General features: G+C 36.2%; 1 protein-coding gene across 12 annotated transcripts in view; it reads left to right on the top strand.

Moving 5' to 3' along the window:
- The window catches only part of SLC39A10 (solute carrier family 39 member 10), a 109482-nt gene that overhangs the window by 85264 nt on the left and 4073 nt on the right, over positions 1-20145 (top strand). For 8 of the 12 annotated variants that reach the window (XM_081581435.1, XM_081581432.1, XM_081581437.1 and 5 more), the window contains 4 exons: positions 4770-4890; positions 6083-6451; positions 7569-7649; positions 16094-16284. In XM_081581435.1, the coding sequence (XP_081437561.1) occupies positions 4770-4890; positions 6083-6451; positions 7569-7649; positions 16094-16284 (762 nt within the window). Of the gene's footprint in view, positions 1-4769; positions 4891-6082; positions 6452-7568; positions 7650-16093; positions 16310-20145 lie in introns of all 12 variants that reach the window. The other 4 variants (XM_081581441.1, XM_081581438.1, XM_081581439.1 and 1 more) reach the window with 2 other exon arrangements.

Consider the following 20145-nt stretch of genomic DNA (forward strand, 5'->3'; position numbering starts at 1 on the left):
GGCATGGGGAAGAGAATGTGATTAAGATAATTATTTAAATGAGAGAATCAAGAAATTGATTAGGTAAACAATTTAAAGCCCGTCTCTGTAAATAACAAATTAAGAACATATATCAAATTGCAAAGTTATAAAAAAGTTTTGGAATTACTGCAAAGCTCTAATTTTCTTCAATTGTGTATACTAACACTGATGCAAAGAAACAGGAAAACAATAGAATGGGAAAGACTAGAGATCTCTTCAAGAAAATTAGAGACACCAAGGGAACATTTCATGCAAAGATGAGCACAATAAAGGACAGAGATGGTATGGACCTAACGGAAGCAGAAGATATTAAGAACAGGTGGCAAGAATATACAGAAGAACTATACAAAAGAGATCTTAATGACGCAGATAACTACGATGGTGCAATCACTCACCTAGAGCCAGGATCCTGGAATGTGAAGTCAAGTGGGCCTTAGGAAGCATCACTAGGAACAAAGCTAGTGCGGGTGATGGAGTTCCAGCTGAGCTATTTCAAATCCTAAAAGATGATGCTGTGAAAGTGCTGCACTCAATATGCCAACAAATTTGGAAAACGAAGCAGTGGCCACAGGACTGGAAAAGGTCAATTTTCATTCCAATTCCAAAGAAAGGCAATGTCAAAGAATGTTCAGACTACTGCACAACTGCACTCATCTCACATACTGGCAAAGTAATGCTCAAAATTCTCCAACCTAGGCTTCAACAGTACATGAACCGTGAGCTTTCAGATGTTCAAGCTGGATTTAGAAAAGGCAGAGAAACCAGAGATCAAATTGCCAACATCCATTGGATCACAGAAAAAGCAAGAGAATTCCAGAAAAACATCTGCTTCATTGACTACGCTAAAACCTTTGACCCTGTGGATCACAACAAACTGGAAAATTCTGAAAGAGATGGGAATACCATACCACCTTACCTGCCTCCTGAGAAATCTGTCTGAGGTCAAGAAGCAACAGTTAGAACTGGACATGGAACAATGGACTGGTTCCAGATTGGGAAAGGAGTACATCATGGCTGTATTGTCACCCTGCTTATTTAACTTATATGCAGAGTACATCATATGAAATGCTGGGCTGGATGAAGCACAAGCTGGAATCAAGATTGCTGGGAGAACTAACAAATAACCTCATATATGCAGATGATATCACTCTTATGGCAGAAAGCAAAGAGAAACTAAAGAGCCTCTTGATGAAAGTGAAAGAGGTGAGTGAAAAAGCTGGCTTAAAACTCAACATTCAAAAAATCAAGATTGTTGCATTCAGTCCCATGACTTCATGGCAAGTAGATGGGGAAACAATGGAAACAATGACAGACTTTATTTTCTTGGGCTCCAAAATCACTGCAGATGGTGACTGCAGCCATGAAATTAAAAGATGCTTGTTCCTTGGAAGAAAATCTATGACCAACCTAGACAGCATATTACAAAGCAGGGACATTACTTTGCCAACAGCGGTACATCTAGTCAAAGCTATTTTTTTTTCAGTAGTCATGTATGGATGTGAGAGTTGGATTATAAAGGAAGCTAAGCACCGAAGAAGTGATGGTTTTGACCTGTGGCGTTGGAGAAGACTCTCGAGAGTCCCTTGGACTGCAAGGAGATCCAACCAGTCAATCCTCAAGGAAATCAGCCCTGAATATTCATTGGAAGGACTGAAGCTGAAGCTGACACTTCAGTACTTTGGCCACCTGATCTGAAGAGCCAAATCATTTGAAAAGACCCTGATGCTGGGAAAGATTGAAGGCAGGCGGACAAGACAATGACAGAGGATGAGATGGTTGGATGGCACCATGGATTCAACGGACATGAGTTTGAGCAAGCTCCAGGAGATGATGGACAGAGAAGTCTGGTGTGCTGCAGTCCATGGGGTCGCAAAGAGTCAGACTCAACTGAGCGACTGAACAACAACAACAACAACAACGCCGAAGCAGCAAATATATTTGATGTGTACTAAATATTAGAGACTGTATAATTTACAGATAAATATAAAATGTAGCCCTTTAAGAGATAGTTCAAAGTAAATAAATTTTTTATAATTCAATCTTGACCTCATTTTGAACCGAGACTTACTGACAAAATTAAACACGTTTTTTAAAGCATACTGATACATGAGAATAGAATTGTCAAAACATGGGAATTTTTTGTAAATTTGAAATTGTGGAAGGTAAAAATCTGAAAAGTGTACCATTCTCTATGTGGCATTCTAAATGTAATAGTAAGGAATTCTTCAAGTTTACCAAAGAAAAGAGTCTAGGTAGATAAGTCAGTTTACCTCCTTTATGATAAATAGGACAGTAAGTAACCTAAGATGAAAAAGTATATAGTGTTTTTTGAAGAAAAGTAATTAGTGGTGCTTGAGTAGAACAGACATTTGTTGTTCTGTGTAGACAAATCAACTATTGGAAGGAAGCTTTCAGAAAACAAGTTAAGTAACATAACAGATGCTGACTGGTTTCAGCAAGTTGGGGCTTTGAGGGTAGTCACTTGGCAAGTTTTTAGGAAAATCGACAGTCAGAAACAAGCAGTTAAACAAACTCCCAGCTGGTGTTTTACTTTCTATATCTGTCTCATTGACTTTTGTACTGTTGTTGTCTCCTCCTCTCTTTTTTTTTTCTTCATCTCATGTTAAAACTGCTGTTTCTTTTCTTCTCTTTAGGATGTCTCCATATTACTTTCTTTTGAACATTTTCTGTTTCCTCAGTTTCTATTATCTGTTGCTATGAAGCAGAACAACCCCAAGCCCCCCAAATAGGAAGGATTCAGTAGGACAGTTCTTTTGCTCCACATGGTGTCAGCTTGAGTGACTCACTCAAACTTCCCTGGTCTGGCTTGACTAGGGCAGTTCAGGGCTGGAAAGGTCTCAGAATGCCTCAGTCTGTTTCTGCATTTTGGTACTTCTCCACATGGCCTCTCTTCAGAGTCTAGACTGAGCTTCTTCATAGCATAGTGGGCAAATTCCCTGAGGAAAAAGCAAAAGGTGCCAGGCTTATCTCAGACTAGGCCAGAACCGGCACAGAATCACTTCTGTTGGATTCTGTTTGGTCAGAGCAAGTCAAAAGACCTGCAAAAATTTAGGGACAAGGAATTTAGTTCAGTTCGTCACTCAGTCATGTCCGACTCTTTGCGACCCCGTGAACCAGAGCATGCCAGGCCTCCCTTTTCATCACCAACTCCCAGAGCTTACCCAAACTCATGTCCATCAAGTCGGTGATGCCATCCAACCATCTCATCCTCTGTCATGCCCTTCTCCTCCTGCCCTAAATCTTTCCCAGCATCAGGGTCTTTTCAAATGAGTCAGCTCTTCACATCAGGTGGCCAAAGTATTGGAGTTTCAGCTTCAACATCAGTCCTTCCAATGAACACCCAGGACTGATCTCCTTTAGGATGGACTGGTTGGATCTCCTTGCAGTCCAAGAGACTCTCAAGAGTCTTCTCCAACACCACAGTTCAAAAGCATCAATTCTTTGGTGCTCAGCTTCTTTATAGTCCAACTCTCCCATCGATACATGACCACTGGAAAAGCCATAGTCTTGACTAGACGGACCTTTGTTGACAAAGTAATGTCTCTGCTTTTTAATGTGCTGTCTAGGTTGGTGGTAACTTTCCTTCCAAGGAGTGAGCGTCTTTTAATTTCATGGCTGCAATCACCATCTACAGTGATTTTGGAGCCCTAAAAATAAAGTCAGCCACTGTTTCCCCATCTATTTGCCATGAAGGGACGGGACCGGATGCCATGATCTTAGTTTTCTGAATAGATTCCACCTTGAGATTCCTTATGGATAGAAAGGAATACTTATACAGGGAGAAAAGAAATTGATGGTGACCATCTTTGGAGACTCTACTGCATGTTCAACTAGCCATAACAAATCTACTTATGCAACAGTTAGAAGACTTAAACATCTGAAAACGTAGTTCAGTCTATAAGCAAAACCAACAAGGATTTACTTTCATTCTGTTCTAAAATACTTATTTGCTGTTTTAAAAGTGAACATTGATTAGAAGTATAAATTTAAGTCAGACGAGTTGTTAGTGATAGACTGATGAGAAGAAGCCAGACTATTAGAGATAATGTAGGAAAATTCAAAACTAAACAATGAAATATAATAGACTTTATTAGTAGAGAACAGATTAAATGAGAAAGGAAAGTTGTCTTTATTGCAAAGCTATTAACTCAGTAATTAATTGGTCATTTTTATATATCACTTCATTTAATCCTTGTAAGAATCTCATTTTCATTTTATCGATGAATATTTTTAGGGTTAATAAACTAAACTTGTCCAAGCGTTATAAAGGTAAACTGTAGATTTAGGATTTTAATTCAAGTTTGTCTCTATTATTGTCACATATAGGGGAAAGTGACATTGTGATAAATACAGAAAGAAATTCAAAGGAATAAGCTTTCATTTTTTAAAATTTCCCATTCCTACACAGTATTAAATGAGAGCAATATTACATATATTTCACACATTTTGTTTGGGTTGCATATAATAATACAGTACTCTTTACCCTATTGTTATCTTGGAAGTATATGAATTGGACCATTTAGTTGAATATTTGAAAAAAAAATGCAAATTTAGGTGGAGTTTTCATCTGGTTAGACCTTTTGATTAATTTCTAAAAGTTTTTTCTCCTTTTCTAAATATTTTATAAAATTACCACCATTTATTCCCATAGATGTTAACAGTGAATACTGTTGCTAATTGTGCCTGCAGATTTAATGCTAATACCCGATTTTTCTTTTTTTTTTCAGGGAAAACAGAAATGGTTTATGAAGCAGAACACAGAAGAATCGGCTATTGGAAGGAAGCTTTCAGATCATAAGTTAAATAATACACCAGATGCTGACTGGCTTCAGCTCAAGCCTCTTGCCGGTAGACAACAGTTCTGACTAAAGAGAAACCTTTAAAATATAAAAATTGAAATTTTGCGTCTAAACTGTACCTGTGTTGTTTGAAATTTCTTGTCTTTGTGGCTTCTCTAATACTAGTTTCTTTTATTTGCTTATGCGTCTCAACTGATTTTGTTCATGTTTGATTATTTTCAGCCTTATTTATTATACTAGCATATAGGGCCAATTCATTATATTACCAGGCAAGGAAGATATTGCACTTTTTACTTTACAGAAAAAAAAAAATGAAACAAAACACCTTTAATGTTTTATTTCTTGGTAATGCAAAAATCTCTGTGCCCTCCATATATGATTGTTTTCATGTGAGAAAAGGAGAGTGTTCTTGTACATAAAAATCTCTGCTCATCCATTCATCTATTGTGTTTTGTGAATGATGTAATGAGGTAGCTTAAAATTTTCAGGAAAACCTAATATTTAACTATAATTTTCCCCCTTTGTGAACTTATGTTTTCCCCTGAATATTACTAATGATTTTCTGTAGAAGAGGCAGCCTAGATATTGACTGTAGACTCTGCCCAAAAATACGTTTTGTGAAGCAAATCTTTGTCACATAATAGCTTTTGTAAACTAGGTGAGAGGCCAACTTTCATTTTAAAAAAAAGTGACAGATGTTATCACTTACAGGTTTTGAAACTTCATTTTCATAATGATCTAGAAATGATCTTGTTCAGATATGTAGAGCACCTAGAGGATGCAAGCGATTTAAATTTTCTTTGTTTTCTTAAATGATAAGAGAAAGTTAGAGTGGGTAAACGTTAAGGTTCCTTTGTTCTCTGAAAAATTATGGGTTTATTTTGTTACCATGGGAATTCTACAGTAACTTTCCACTCTTTTATTTTCAACTGTTGGTAATGTGCTCCTTAAGCTTCACAGTGTCTTGATGAGTGCCAGTTTCTCTCCTCGCTTTGCCTGCTATTGATTTCAGTTCCCTTCATTTACTTCATCTGGTTCATCTTTTAGACTCTCAAAACCCCAGTTTATGTGTATGCATATGTATATTTACTTAAGTGTTTTTTTAATATCTATTTAGGAATTGTAAAAGACATTCACCTAGGAAATGTTCATTACACTGCTATTTTGTCTGGGTTTAAATTAAGCAAATATGCATTCATGTACTTGTTGATAAAGCATATCCTTTGCCATTATAAATATAGGAACTGATGACTCGGTTGTTTCTGAAGATCGACTTAATGAAACTGAACTGACTGACTTAGAAGGCCAGCAAGAATCCCCTCCTAAAAATTACCTTCGTATAGAAGAGGAGAAAATCATGGACCATTCTCACAGTGATGGAATGCATGCCATTCATGAGCATGACCTCCATGCTGCTGCACATAACCACCATGACGAGAGTAAAACTGTGCTGAGGAAGCATAATCATCAGTGGCACCACAAACATTCTCATCATTCACATGGTCCCTGTCATTCTGGATCAGATCTGAAAGAAACAGGAATAGCTAATATCGCTTGGATGGTAATCATGGGAGATGGCATCCACAATTTCAGTGATGGGTTAGCAATTGGTAAGTAGGCTTAAAACTTGGGTTATAATTTGTTATTCCTTAAGACCATTTTCTGTTTTCCACTGTTTTAGTACTAATCTTGGAGCTTAACAAGTATACTATTATATATTAGTCCTGTCATTTGGCTTTTACAAAGGTGATGTTAGTGTTTTTGATAAGTTTACTTGGGGGCATAAAGGTATCATTTCAGTGGGTTTTTCTTTGAACATGTGTACAAATGTCTCCAGTATACTTCTTTAGTAACTTGATTTCTTATTGAAGGGATAGGTACCATATTGAAAAAGCTACCTTAATATATTTTCAAATACATTTATACATTTCTGAATGAGAACAGATGAATTTGAATCTTGGGTTTAAAAATTTTTTTATACTTAAAAAAGTGAAGAAAAATTTTACAATGGTAAAAATCCATTATATCAAATTCAAACATATTTTAAAATCTTGTTAATATAAACTGATGTTACCAGTTTAGGAGAATGTTAAATGTGATCAATACATAATTTTCTTTTGAGATCCAGACTATTAAATAATTATTCAAAAGTAGGCTTTTGTTTCTTTCAGGAGAGACCATATTTTTGAAGCTACAGTGGCTATCATTGTTAAAGAGTAAAGAATTTTACACGTAGTCTCAAACGCATTTATACCTCTGATTTCAGTATTCAGGACCATGAGACAAATAATAATTTATGCCATTCATGCTCTAGACCTAGAAAAGTTGGATATGGATACTTTTAAATATTTAAATATCTATAAATATTAGTTTGCAAGAACAAGTGCAGTTACAGACTTACATGACATAAAATTGAGGTCAGAGACTGAAACACTAAAACTGTCACTACTCTGAAGCTGTAAGTGAATTAGAAGATTACACAAATAGAGAATTTAATTCAATAGGGAATATTTATTTCATTGATTAGCTTTCTCTGGTTGTCACATACCTGTTGTACTTCACTCTGTGTGTTCAAAAACTATAGTGTATGAGATTAATGAATCACTCATACATTATGAAATTAGGTAAAAGAGAATGTACCTGCCGTTATGAATGAAAATAGAAAAAGATCAGTAAACGTCACTTGGATTTTTTCCACCCCCCCCACCCCTCACCCCTCGACCTTAGGAGCAGCTTTCAGTGCTGGATTGACGGGAGGAATCAGTACTTCTATAGCTGTCTTCTGTCATGAACTGCCACATGAATTAGGTAACATGATTAAAATTTATCAGATTTCATCAAATGTAAGAGTTAATATAAATGCATCTAAATTTTAGAGATGTTAAAACATAAAAAATGGCTGATGGCAAGTATTCACTGTCATCATTCTCTTATTTACTGAAATTTTTGTTAATGTGCTTCCAAAAGTGTGGAGTGTTTTTTATGTATTTTTATTTTGCGTAAACAATATTAAGTTATAGCCCACTCTGTTTCTTAACTTATTTACTAATCAATATACTTTTAACTCCATGAATTAATTTAATATGTTGTTTCTGCCTAGTATTTGAAGGTGCGTATTTACCATATTTTTACATGCTTAGCACCCAGTAATTGGACTTACCATGTATCCTTTAAATTCCTGCCACCACAGATAATGGTGCATTGAACATCTGTAGACTTGATGCTGAGAGACCCTTGTGAGAACATCTTATGGCGTATATACCTGGAAACAGAACTGATGGATCCTAAGATATGCATGCCTGAGAGTATCATATCACTATTGAGAATGACCAAACTAATGTGGAAACAAAGGAATTCTCAGTTATTAGCAGTAATAACTGAGAATTCCTTTGTTTCCACATCCCTGGTAACACTTAGCATTAACTCTCTAATTTTTGCCAATTTATAAGGTGTACAGTGATATTTCTTTATTGTATTAATAGGCATTTATTGATCTAGCAATCGTTTTTTTAGTTTCTCTTCTTGTGTTTTGGTTTCCTCCTGTAAGTGCAAAAATGGAAGAAAAAATATGAACATACATTCACATAGAAAATATCTGAGGGATGTGAACGTGACATAAATTTGAAAGAAAAAACTGCATCTCTTGAGTATCCAAGGAATTTCTTCACGTGCCCTTTCTTCTGACTGAAATGTCTATCATTTTAATTGTTTATCTTGATTGGTAGTACACTTATTGGCTCACTTTGAGTAGAATTAACTTATATAATTTTCTTAGTTACTAACTGCTCACATAAAGTAAAAAAATCTCTTACTGCTTACTTGATGCTGATTCTTTAGGACTTGATTCCTTATAGTTTTATTTACCTTGTCAACCTTGGGCATATAATCATATATCTTGTTATGCCCCATAATTCTTTATCAAGACCCTTCATTGTCTTCTACTTGGGCAGTTTCCATAGGGAGTATTTATAGTTCTGGTTTCATTCTGTTCCAGTATATCTTATATATCTATTGTCAGATGTATCTTCTTGCCATATGCCCATTGTTACTATGTGACTAGATGTGACTTGCTTATTTAATCAAAATCTTTCAGTCATTAATGTTCCTTTCAGTGACCTTCACATCTGGCTTCTACCTACCTTTTCAGCCTCACTCACTGAATTACTGTTACTTGTTTTCAACTTCACCCAAACACAGTTCACCAGACATGCGCTCTGGGTGCCTGACCTGTTTCTTTGCTTATTCCCTCCTAATTGGCTTGTCCTGCTAGCTCTGTCCCTAGTGTAGCATGTTAAGTCTGTTTTCCTCTAACTGCGGTACTGCCCTCCAGTACACCATGCTTCAGGCTTATCTTTCCTCTAAACTTTATCACTTACTTTCTCTAGGCCCTTCTTTTAATGCTTAGTATATTTCCCTTTTAGACATCCTATTTTGCTTAGTGTATTTCCCTTTTAGACATCCTATTTTCTTGTAATGTAGGTTTTTTTGTGTGTAGATATTATATCTCACAGTTATATTTAACTGCTTTCCTATGCTAATAAGAGAATGATGTACCAAATAACTTCCTTGCATTTCAGTAGCAACACAAATCAAGACTGTCAGTTTTTATATATAAGAAACATTGCCTACTAGTTTTAACCCTTTTTTTTTTAAGTTTGCTTAGTAATAAACATGGATAGTCACACACACATCCATAATGTGCCAGGAAAGCCTTCAGCTTCCTTCCTACCCACCCACTACCCCCTAAAAGGCACATGTCAGGCCACTTTATGATTAAGTATGGATATACTGAATTCTCCTTAACCCACTTACCATGCTCCATTTCAGCACAAAATTGACAGCAGAGACTTTGGAAATGAGGGATGGTTGCCTTCCTGTCACTTACTCCTTTTTCCCCCCTGTACTTTCTTATTGAAGGAGTGACACACAATGATAACTACACATAAAACAAATGTAGTACATATCTTATTGGCTAGGTAAGCCCTTGCTTGATACCCAGTGCAGAGTTCTGATGAAAGCCTGAACCAAGACACCTCAGTGAAATATTGAGACTCCAAATCTCTATCTGTTCTACCGCACAAACCAGAGATTAAGATGTTACTATCTGGGGCTTTCCTGGTGGCTCAGACAGTAAAGAATCTGCTTGCAATGCAGGGGGCCCAGGTTTGATCCCTCAGTCAGGAAGATCTCCTGGAGAAGGGAATGGCTACCCACTGGTATTCTTGCCTGGGAAATCCCATGGACAGAGGAGCCTGGTTGGCTACAGTCCATGGGGTCACAAAAAGTTGGACACGACTGAGCGACTAACACTATTGCTGTGAGAGAAAACTCCAATCAGAGTGTACATCTACTCTGCCAGAAGGAGAGGAGTGAGACATGGAAATGTATGTTTTCCCCCAGTGCCTTGTGCTAAGTTGACAGACTGCCCCATGCTAGTTGGCTAAGCTCCTGGAAAAGTGAAGTTGCTTAGTCGTGTCCCACTCTTTGTGACCCCATAGACTGTAGCCTACCAGGTTCCCCCATCCATGGGATTTTCCAGGCAAGAATACTGGAGTGGGTTGCCATTTCCTTCTCCAGGAGATATTCCTTACCCAGGGATTGAACCCAGGTCTCCCGCATTGTAGACAGACGCTTTACCGTCTGAGCCACCAGGGAAGCTCTCAAGCTCCTGGAAAAGGAAGATCATAAAGAAATGACCAGCTTCCTCCTCTGGAGGTGGCCTGAAGGGCTTTGGCTTTTTTATCCATCTACAATGTGAAGGTGGTCTAAAGGAAGTTTTACGTAATGTTCATGGAGCCTACTTTTTACCTTTAAGACACAGTAATGAGCACTTTGGTAAAACCGGGCCAGATATATGCCTCTACTATGATTAGATTATCCATACTTATTTAGAGGAGAACAGAATGTAGAGAGAGGCATAGAAGCTTCTTAGTCAGAATTCCTAGGCAAGGAGAAAAACCAGTCCCTTTGAGGGTGAGACAGATGCTAGGCAGGTAGATAGGGACAAGTCCTCTTTCCACTTAGCAGCTTGAGATGTTGGCAAAGCAGCGTAATATGTCACATTCTAGGATACTTTGATATAAAACCTGTTTTTCCCTAGCTAAATTTTTGATTATGAATTCTTAAAACTACTCTGAGATTTTTATACTAAAGTGATACCCTAAGGGGGAAAACATGTACAGTTGACCCTTGAACAACATGGGTTTGAACTGTGCTGGTCGATGTACATGCATAATTTTTTTTTTTCTATAGTATATGAAACTGAAGTGAAAGTTAATTTCTCATTCATGTCCAACTCTTTGGGATCCCCTGGACTGTAGCCTGCCCAGCTCCTCTGTCCATAGGATTCTCTAGACAAGAGTACTGGAGTGGTTTGCCATTTCCTTTTCCAGGGGATCTTTCCTACCCAGGGATCAATCCCAGGTCTCCTGCATTGCAGGCAGATTCTTTACCAACTGAGCCACTGAGGAAGCCCAATTTATACAACATACAACTGCCAAGCATCTGTCTCAGCCTCCGAGGGACTGGTTTTTCTCCTTGCCTAGGAATTCTGACTCAGAAGCTTCTATGCCTCTCTCCACTTTCTGTTCTTCTCCAAATGAGTATGAGTGGATAATCTGATCAGTAAAGGCCCTGTTTTACCAAAGTGCCCATTACTGTGTCGTAAAGGTCTATGGTATATACCACAGTATTATACAATTTGCAGTTGATTGAATCTGCACATGTGGAATAGAGTATATGGAAGACTGACTATAAGCTATACACAGATTTTCGACTGGGCCCCTGCGTCCTTCAAGGGTCACTTGCATTCTAGTACCTTGGAGACTGATCCTCAGTCCACTCAGTAATTCCAAATTTTGATATTCCTCTTCTGAACAGATTTCTGTTTCTCTAATTGTGTTCCAGGTAGAGTTTTTATGCGTTTGTGAATGTGATATGAAAAAAATGTACTTTTAAACCTTAGAATAATATAGGGAGGACCCCTGTAAGAGGTGTGCAGAAATTGAAGCCATCAGAGGAAACAGAAAATCCAGACTTCTCATTTCATGTTTGCTGTGGTGTGTGGTAATGAATATGAGATTACCTGATTTATTACTCTTTCTTCTGTTTTTGCCAAACTTGTGTAGCTGAATTTAAGTAAGTTGCAATATTATTCTTTTGCATTCTTTCTACTTTTTTCTATCTTTCAATAAGGAGCTATATTTGAAACATTTGAAAAATAATTTATAAGAAAACCTATATAAGAATGTGTAAAGGGAAAGTGAGGTTGAGGATAATCCAAAAAGGTAGATGATCCAAACTCTTTTCTTGACATTGAGTAATGTTTTAACTTAAGGAAATAACATTTTGATAAATAAATGTAGCTGTGTTACTAACACATTGTTGACCGAAGATGTATTAATGCCACAGGCATTCGTTTTTGAAAAAAATCCCCTGGTCAATAATGTGTTAAAACTCAGCTTAGAGAGGCTATCTGTAATGCTGTCCATTTTTTCCTTCCCTCTCATGAATATTAAAAATTAAATAAATTCAAAATAAGATACTCATAATGTGCTAAATTGTCCAGGGAAAATTGAACATTCACTGTTTAAATTTATACATGTGTATACATGCATTAGTTACGACAAAAAGAACCTTACAGTATATACTTTAAAAAAAAAAACTCAAAGATTTCATATTAGCAGATATTAACATAATTATAACATTGGATCACATGAATATAACAGCTTTGGTAGGCACACCTCATTCTTTGTGCTAATATCCATTGTCAGCAGAAAGGAAAGAATATTGATTTGTCAAAAGATGAATAGATTTGCTTATTCAGTGTAAATCCCAGCTGAGGATTTCTTTGATTTATTTTTCAAATGTTTATATAGGTTTCTTACTGAGAAGAGAAGGGTAGAAAAATATGCAGATAACTTTGAGGAAATTATAACCTGAGATAAGAGTAGGACAAAGGTAGATTCTTAAATGATTCATCAGGATATAAGAACATCATATAAAAGTCATTTATACTGCTATATACTAGCATTGAACAATTAGAAATTGAAATTTTTAAAAAGTAATGTTCACAGTAACACCAAAAAATACAAAATACTTTGGTTAAATCTAAACAAAATATACAATAGAATCTGTATGCTGAAAACTATAATTTGCCAACAAAAGAGATCAGAGGAAACTTAAATGAAGATCTATTGTAAGTTTATGGACCAAAAGACTTAGCATTTCTAAGATACTAATTCTCCCTATAGATTCAGTACATTCCCAATTGAAATCTCAATAGACTATTTTGGAGATAAATGATTTTTTTCCAAAGGCTTTTATGTAAAGGGAAAGGAATGACCAGAAGAATTTTAAAAAGTAAACCAAAGTTAAATTTAAGACTTATTGTAAATCCATAATAATCAAAACAATTTATATTGGTTAAAAAATAGGTACATAAATCAGTGGAACAAGGTATAGAATACGCACACATATAGCAACTTATTAGCAACAAAAGTGCAAAGGAAATCCCATGTAGAATGAATAGTTTGTTCAACAAATGTTTCTGCAATAATTGGATATCTACTTGCAAAAAAAAGTCCTCCTACCATAGACAAAAATTAAAAATGGATCATTGATCTAAATGAAAAAAATTTTAAGTATAAAAGAATTTTAGAAAAAAACACAGAAAATCTTGTGTATTTTGGATTAAGCAAGTTGTTCTTATATACAACACCAAAAGCATGCTCCACTAAGGAAAAAAGTAATAAAGTGGACTTCCTAAAAAGTAAAAACTCTACACAAAAGACACTTAAAGAGAATGAAGAGACAAGCCAAAGACTAGGAATAAGTATTCGGAAAATATATATCTGACCAAAATCTTTTGGGATGTTTAAAGACCTCTCAACTCAGTAATAAGAAAACCAACAATTCAACAGTTTTTTAAAAATGGTAAAATACTTGAACAGGCATTTCACTACAGAAGTTATGTAGATAACAGATAAACACATGAGAATTCAGTACTGGATTTGTCATTGTGGGCTGGAAAGGATCAGGAGCAACCAGAACTCCCATAAATTAATTGCTGCCAGAAATCCCACTCCTAGGTATCTACATACAGGAGACAAAAATTTTTGTTGATACAAAAATCTATTTATGAATGTGTATAGTGGCTTTATTCATAATTACCAAAAATTGGAAACAACCTAAATGACCTTAAGCTGCTGAAGGGATAAATAAGCTATTGTTCATCTATGCAATATCACTTAGTGGTAAAAAGCCATGATTTTCTGATATAAATTGTAACATGGATAAATCTTACATCATGCTAAGTGAAAAAAAAAAAATCCAGACTCAAAGGACTATATAATTTCTGTGATGTTCTGGGGAAGGCAAAACTGTAGGGACAGAAAGCAGATCACTAGAAGTGAGGGGCCTAAGGAAATTTTGGGGTTTGGGCAGGTAAAGAAACAAAGTCTGATAGCTATGTTTACATAGTATATATACTTTTTTTTAATATATACTTTTGCCAAAACTCAACATCAAAAAAGGGGAGGATTGTGTATGTAAGTTTTACCTTAATTTTAAAAAGTATTAACTAAATATCTCATCTTGAATCTTGTCTAGTTAATTCATGCTGTTTGGTGGTTATTCAGGGATGAAAGTAATTCCACCTAGTAATACCAGGAAAGCATCAGAATTGATGTTTGTACTTAACGATACTTTGGTTCAATGAGTATTCAATAATGCTCCTTTAAAAATTCTATTTGAAATTATAAAAAGAAACACTGTATTTTATAACCTAAAAGTCACTTTTGTAGTCTCATTTTATATTATCTAAACCCTGCTAAATGAAATTGTCCTTTTAACACAATAGATGGGTGAATTATTGAAAGTATGGTGAGGAACTTTGTAGAGGAAGAGTTAGGGAACTCTTTCCTTAGAGGAAGCTGAGGAAGAAAGGCCAGAGGAACCTAAAACTCTAGAGAAGAAATGAAAACTGACATTGAATCCAAGTCTCAGCAGGAGGATTAAGTAGGATGAGAGAGAAGATACAGGATGTATAGTAATATTAGGTGGAGACTGGAGAATGGCAGTTTAGAAGCCATTGGTAGGTAATCTCCTCGATTGTATTATCTTTCCCAATAATGTTGCAGGATGTAGTTTATAGCATTTCATTAGAACATGGAAAATAATGCCTTGCGCTAATTTCTTTGTTGTTAACTTCTACTTATCTATTATAAGTGAGAATCATGCAATCATAACTTAAAAACACACACACACACACACCTAGATCGTGCTTTTAGTCATGTAAGACACCTTCTCATGGGAAAGAAACAGCCCTCAGTATTCTGTATAGTAACTTGCATCTACTAAACATTCAGTGATGGACTGGATGTTTGTACCTTTAGTATCTAAAGCAAAAAAAAGTTACAATTAGGGAAACTATCACTTTTGACCCTTTTATTAGTTCTAGCACATTTTGCCCTTCTAGTAATGTCTCTCTAATCAACATTTAATCCTTTATTTACCAGCTTTAGACAGATGAGTGAGAAAAGTCTCTTTGTTCTTTTTACATTTTTAGGATTTTCAGAATTAAGATTTAACTTTTCTTTTGGAATAAAGAAAACATAAATGTAAACTTCATACAATATACTTAGAGTTTGTTACCTTTGTTCTTACTTAGCCCATTTCCCTTAGAAAGGGCAGAGATCAGAGTAGAGAGCTTTATTTTGTTGCTCACAAAAAGTGCTGTGGTGAAGTTCTTTTTTCTTATGTCTTTTTGGTGTTCTGTAAAATTTTCATTTTAGTTATCAAGTAACATTGACCTTGCTTTTTGATGTATAGTTCTTTGAATTTTAACATGTATATAGATTTGTGTCACCACTACCACCATCAAGGATAACAGTTCCATCATCTCAACAAACCCCTTCATGCTGTCCCTGTGTAGTCACATCCCTTTTCTATCCTTGCCCCTTGGTGACCCCAAGTGCTTTTCATCACTATCATTTTATCTTTTTGAGAATATCATATAATGGAATCATATATATAACCTTCCAGCCTATTTTTCAGCATGATGCCTTTGAGATTCACCCAAGGTTTTGCATGTATTAAGGTTTAACAAGTAAAATACAATTTCATTATAAAATTTCAGTTATAAAGGTATATCTTTTTATGTCATTCTTAATTTTGTTTTTTTGTTTGGTGTTTTCCTGAATTTGTAAGTAAAATCCTGTGGTTTTAAAACTTACATTATGTCTTAATTGCAGGTGATTTTGCAGTTCTTCTTAAAGCAGGCATGACTGTAAAGCAAGCAATTGTATACAACCTCCTCTCTGCCATGATGGCTTACATAGGCATGCTCATAGGCACAGCTGTTGGTCAATATGCCAATAACATCACACTTTGGATCTTTGCAATCACTGCAGGCATGTTCCTCTACGTAGCCTTGGTGGATATGGTAAGACGGCTTATTTTATATTTTTGTTCTTATACTAAACCTATAAATAGAATTAACTTCCAAAAATGGAAGAACTCTTTGGATGTAGTTTGAAAGACTAATAAACATAACCCATCTTAAAGACATGTGATATCTTAAATAATCTATTAAGAAAAGACATTTAGGAGGATTCCTTCTTTGGCAACCAGTTATCTTGAAAATTTTTGATCAAATAATATTACTACTCAAAGTAACCATCAATAATATTTAAAGGTATAATTAAAAAATTACTATACTACTTTGAAGGTTTTGTAATATTGGGGTGGAAGTGTTTTTTTATGGTTAACAAAATAATTCTTTGAGCTTGCTTAATAGCAAATAGGAAGGAAGTACTATATCTCTCCAGCCTTCTGCAGAAAATGGTTTATATTCCAAGGGGTTTATGTAATTGCCCTTATTTCTAACTTCAGTTTAAAGTTAATAAATCTGTAACACTAATTAGTTTAATTTTAATTTTACTTTTATATCCTAAATATGTTAGGCAGTGTGTTTGCAGAACTAACAATTTGGTTACTTTCTGTTTTTAACTAGATAACTGTGTTCACTTTTCTTCCTAGTAGACTGTATTAGATAGTCTCATTTCAGTTATATAACCTAAATTTTTAATTACAGAGTATTTATTATAGCAAGTTTGGACAGTAAGAAAAAATAATTTTTATTTTATATCCAGAAGCAGCCATTTACCTCCTCTCTCCTTAAGCCTCTAACACCTCACTTACTGTCCTCATGGTTAGCTGATGACCTTACCTCCTATTTCATGGAGAACACTGAAGCCACTGAGACAACTTCCCACTAGTTCCCGTCACCATTTCTGCTCATTTCCCTGTGTCGATGCCTGTTTACCTTTGTCCCTGTTACTATGAAAAAGCATCTGTGTTCCTAGCTAGATCCAGCTCCTTCAAACTGTTCTCTAGATCTTATCTATCCCCTCTCTCACCCAACTCCCTTAAATTTCTCCCTTTTTCCTGCGTCATTTATTTTTCCCTCCTGCTGGATCATTCCTATCAAGTGTATAAACCTCATGTCACTTTTCCTATCTTAAAAAGGTAGGGTGGAAGAGGATCTTTTTAAGTTCCAGTTTCAGTTTTAGCTACTGCTCTATTTATTATTCTCTTCCCAGTTATAGCAATTACCCATTCTTGTTTTTTTAATTCTCTTCTCTCATGAGTCTAGCTCATTAGGTTTTCTCCCTGACTGCTCAGCCAGGTTACTTTGTCATATCTACCATTCACCACAACATTGCTAAATCCACTGGTCACTTACCCTGTTCGTCTTCATTTCACTTGTCCTAAGAGCAGCATTTGGCTGTTGATCATTCTCTTCTCTTTGGAAGATTTCCTTGGCCATTGGCTTCTGTACCACCACCATTTCCTGAACTCCCACGTTTCTGGCCTTTTCTTAGTCTTTTGCTGGATTTTCTTCTCTTCCCTTATCTCTGAATGTTGATGAAAGTCCTCTCAGTAATCTTACCTGGTCTTATGGCTAAAGTCTCATGGCTTTAAGTATTTATTGGCTGATAATTCCTAACTTTGCAACCCTCTCCAATATTCTTGCCTGGAAAACCCTGTGGACCAAGGAGCCTGATAGGCTACAGCCCATGAGGTTGCAAAGAGTCAGGCACAACTGAGCGACTGAGCACACACACACACAAATGAGGGTGTATCACATGACATTTTTTGTGCTTCTCTGGTGGCCCAGACAGTCAAGAATTGGCCTGCAATGCAGGAGACCCAGGTTTGATCCCTGAGTTGGGAAGATCCCCACTCCAGTATTCTTGCCTGGAGAATTCCATGGACAGAGAAGTCTGGTGGGCTACAGTTCATGGGATCACAAAGAGCTGGACATGACTGAGTGACTAACACTTTCACTTTGTTTACATCTTTAGCCTAGGCCATTTCCTTAACTCCAGATTAGCGTTATCTACCAGCTTACCTGAATATCTAAAAGGTGTTATAAACTTAATATATTCAGAAACCAGCTCTTGATATTTGCCAACCCTACTCCTTACACCAGCACTTCCTTTAGAATCCTCCGTCTATTTTGTTTTTTAAATCCTCCATCTATTAACGATAACTTTATTCTTCTTTATTCTTTCTCAGATCAAAACCTTGAGTCTCACTCTCTGACTCTCCTCTTTCTGTCCCTCCCACATCTACTGGGGCACCATCTCCTCATCACCTATACTCCACTCTCATTTCAGGCACCATCATCTCTTTTTAACTTATCTCTCTGCTTTTTTGCTCTTGTCCTAGCAACCACACTCTATATCTATCACCACACCTTGGGTGATTTTTTTTTTTTTTTCAAGTGATCCTTGTAAGATTAGATTAGATCATATCACTTGTGAGCTTTGAACCCTTCAGTGGTTTTCCATCTCATTAAAGCAGAAGCACAGAGTTCTTGTTTTGATCTTCAAGGCTTTTTATCCTCCTGTTTCTTCTCCCTTTCCATCCCTAATTTTCCTAACCTTACCTCACTTCTGCTCCCCCAGGGGGCACACTTTGCCTTAGGGTCCTGGCTGTCACTGATCATGCCTGTGGAATATTTTCCTCAGACATTCTCCCAGCCAGTTCCCTTACTTCTTGAGGCGCTCTATCTAAAATTTCAGTCTCCACACCAACATTTCACATCCTCTATTCCTACTTTACTTTTTCTCGTTTGCACTTGTATCTAAATTTACTAATAACACATAAACATTTTATTTATTTATTGAGTTCATTTTGTGCCCCATTAGGCAATCAGTTCTTGGAAGGCAGGCATTTTTATAATATTTCAATTACTGCTGGAGATGTAGTTCATAATTAATTGAATGAAGAGTGAATGAGCTAATTCTTATACTAGAGAGCTAGACTTGTAAAAAGAACAAGAGTGTCATTATAGTAAGGAATTAATAGTCTAATGAAGAAGTATGAATTTTCAGTTCAGTTCAGTCGCTCAGTCGTGTCCGACTCTTTGCAACCCCATGAATTGCAGCACACCAGGCCTCCCTGTCCATCGCTAACTCCCTAAGTCCACCCAAACCCATGTCCATCGAGTTGGTGATGCCATCCAGCCATCTTATCCTCTGTTGGCCCCTTCTCCTCCTTCCCTCAATCTTTCCCAGCATCAGGGTCTTTTCCAGTGAGTCAGCTCTTTGCATCAGGTGGCCAGAGTATTGGAGTTTCAGCTTCAACATCAGTCCTTCCAATGAACACCCAGAACTTATCTCCTTTAGGATGAACTGGTTGGATCTCCTTGCAGTTCAAGGGACTCTCAAGAGTCTTCTCCGACCATTAAAAGGTTTAAGCAACAATGACAGACATTATCTCATTTATGTTTTATAAAGACAACTTTAGCTAAAATGAGGAAGTTTATATTGATTTATATAGTCATTAAGTAAGACAGCATCAGTACCAGCATAGATACCAAGTTGGAAGTTTCTGGTTTTTTGGAAGCTTTGGATAGCACCTGTTTATCAACAAGCACTGTTGCATGTTAACACCTGTGGTCATACAGGTAGGTACTGGCTGGCTCTTAACTGTGGTTATGACTGACAATATTGGTGTTAGCATTCAGGACAGAATTGAGTGTGAGGAAGGCACTATGGTGCCTCTTCTTGTTGGTATGTGCATATGTCTAGAGGGAATATTTCTGTGAAATGTACATTGTTCATGCTTAAATACTAAGGAAAGTTAAAAGTTTTTGTAACCATAAAATCTTGGGAAAAAAGTTTTTGTAACAATAAAAGTAGTCTTCTTTCTAAAATCATAGGTAGGAACCTGCCAGTTTTAGTCTTAATCCAGGGGTTGGCAAACTTTCTGTAAAAGAAACAATAATAAATAT

This window comes from Giraffa tippelskirchi, chromosome 3 (assembly GCF_054371585.1).
Source record: "Giraffa tippelskirchi isolate mGirTip1 chromosome 3, T2T-mGirTip1v1.2.pri, whole genome shotgun sequence".
NCBI lineage: Eukaryota > Metazoa > Chordata > Mammalia > Artiodactyla > Giraffidae > Giraffa > Giraffa tippelskirchi.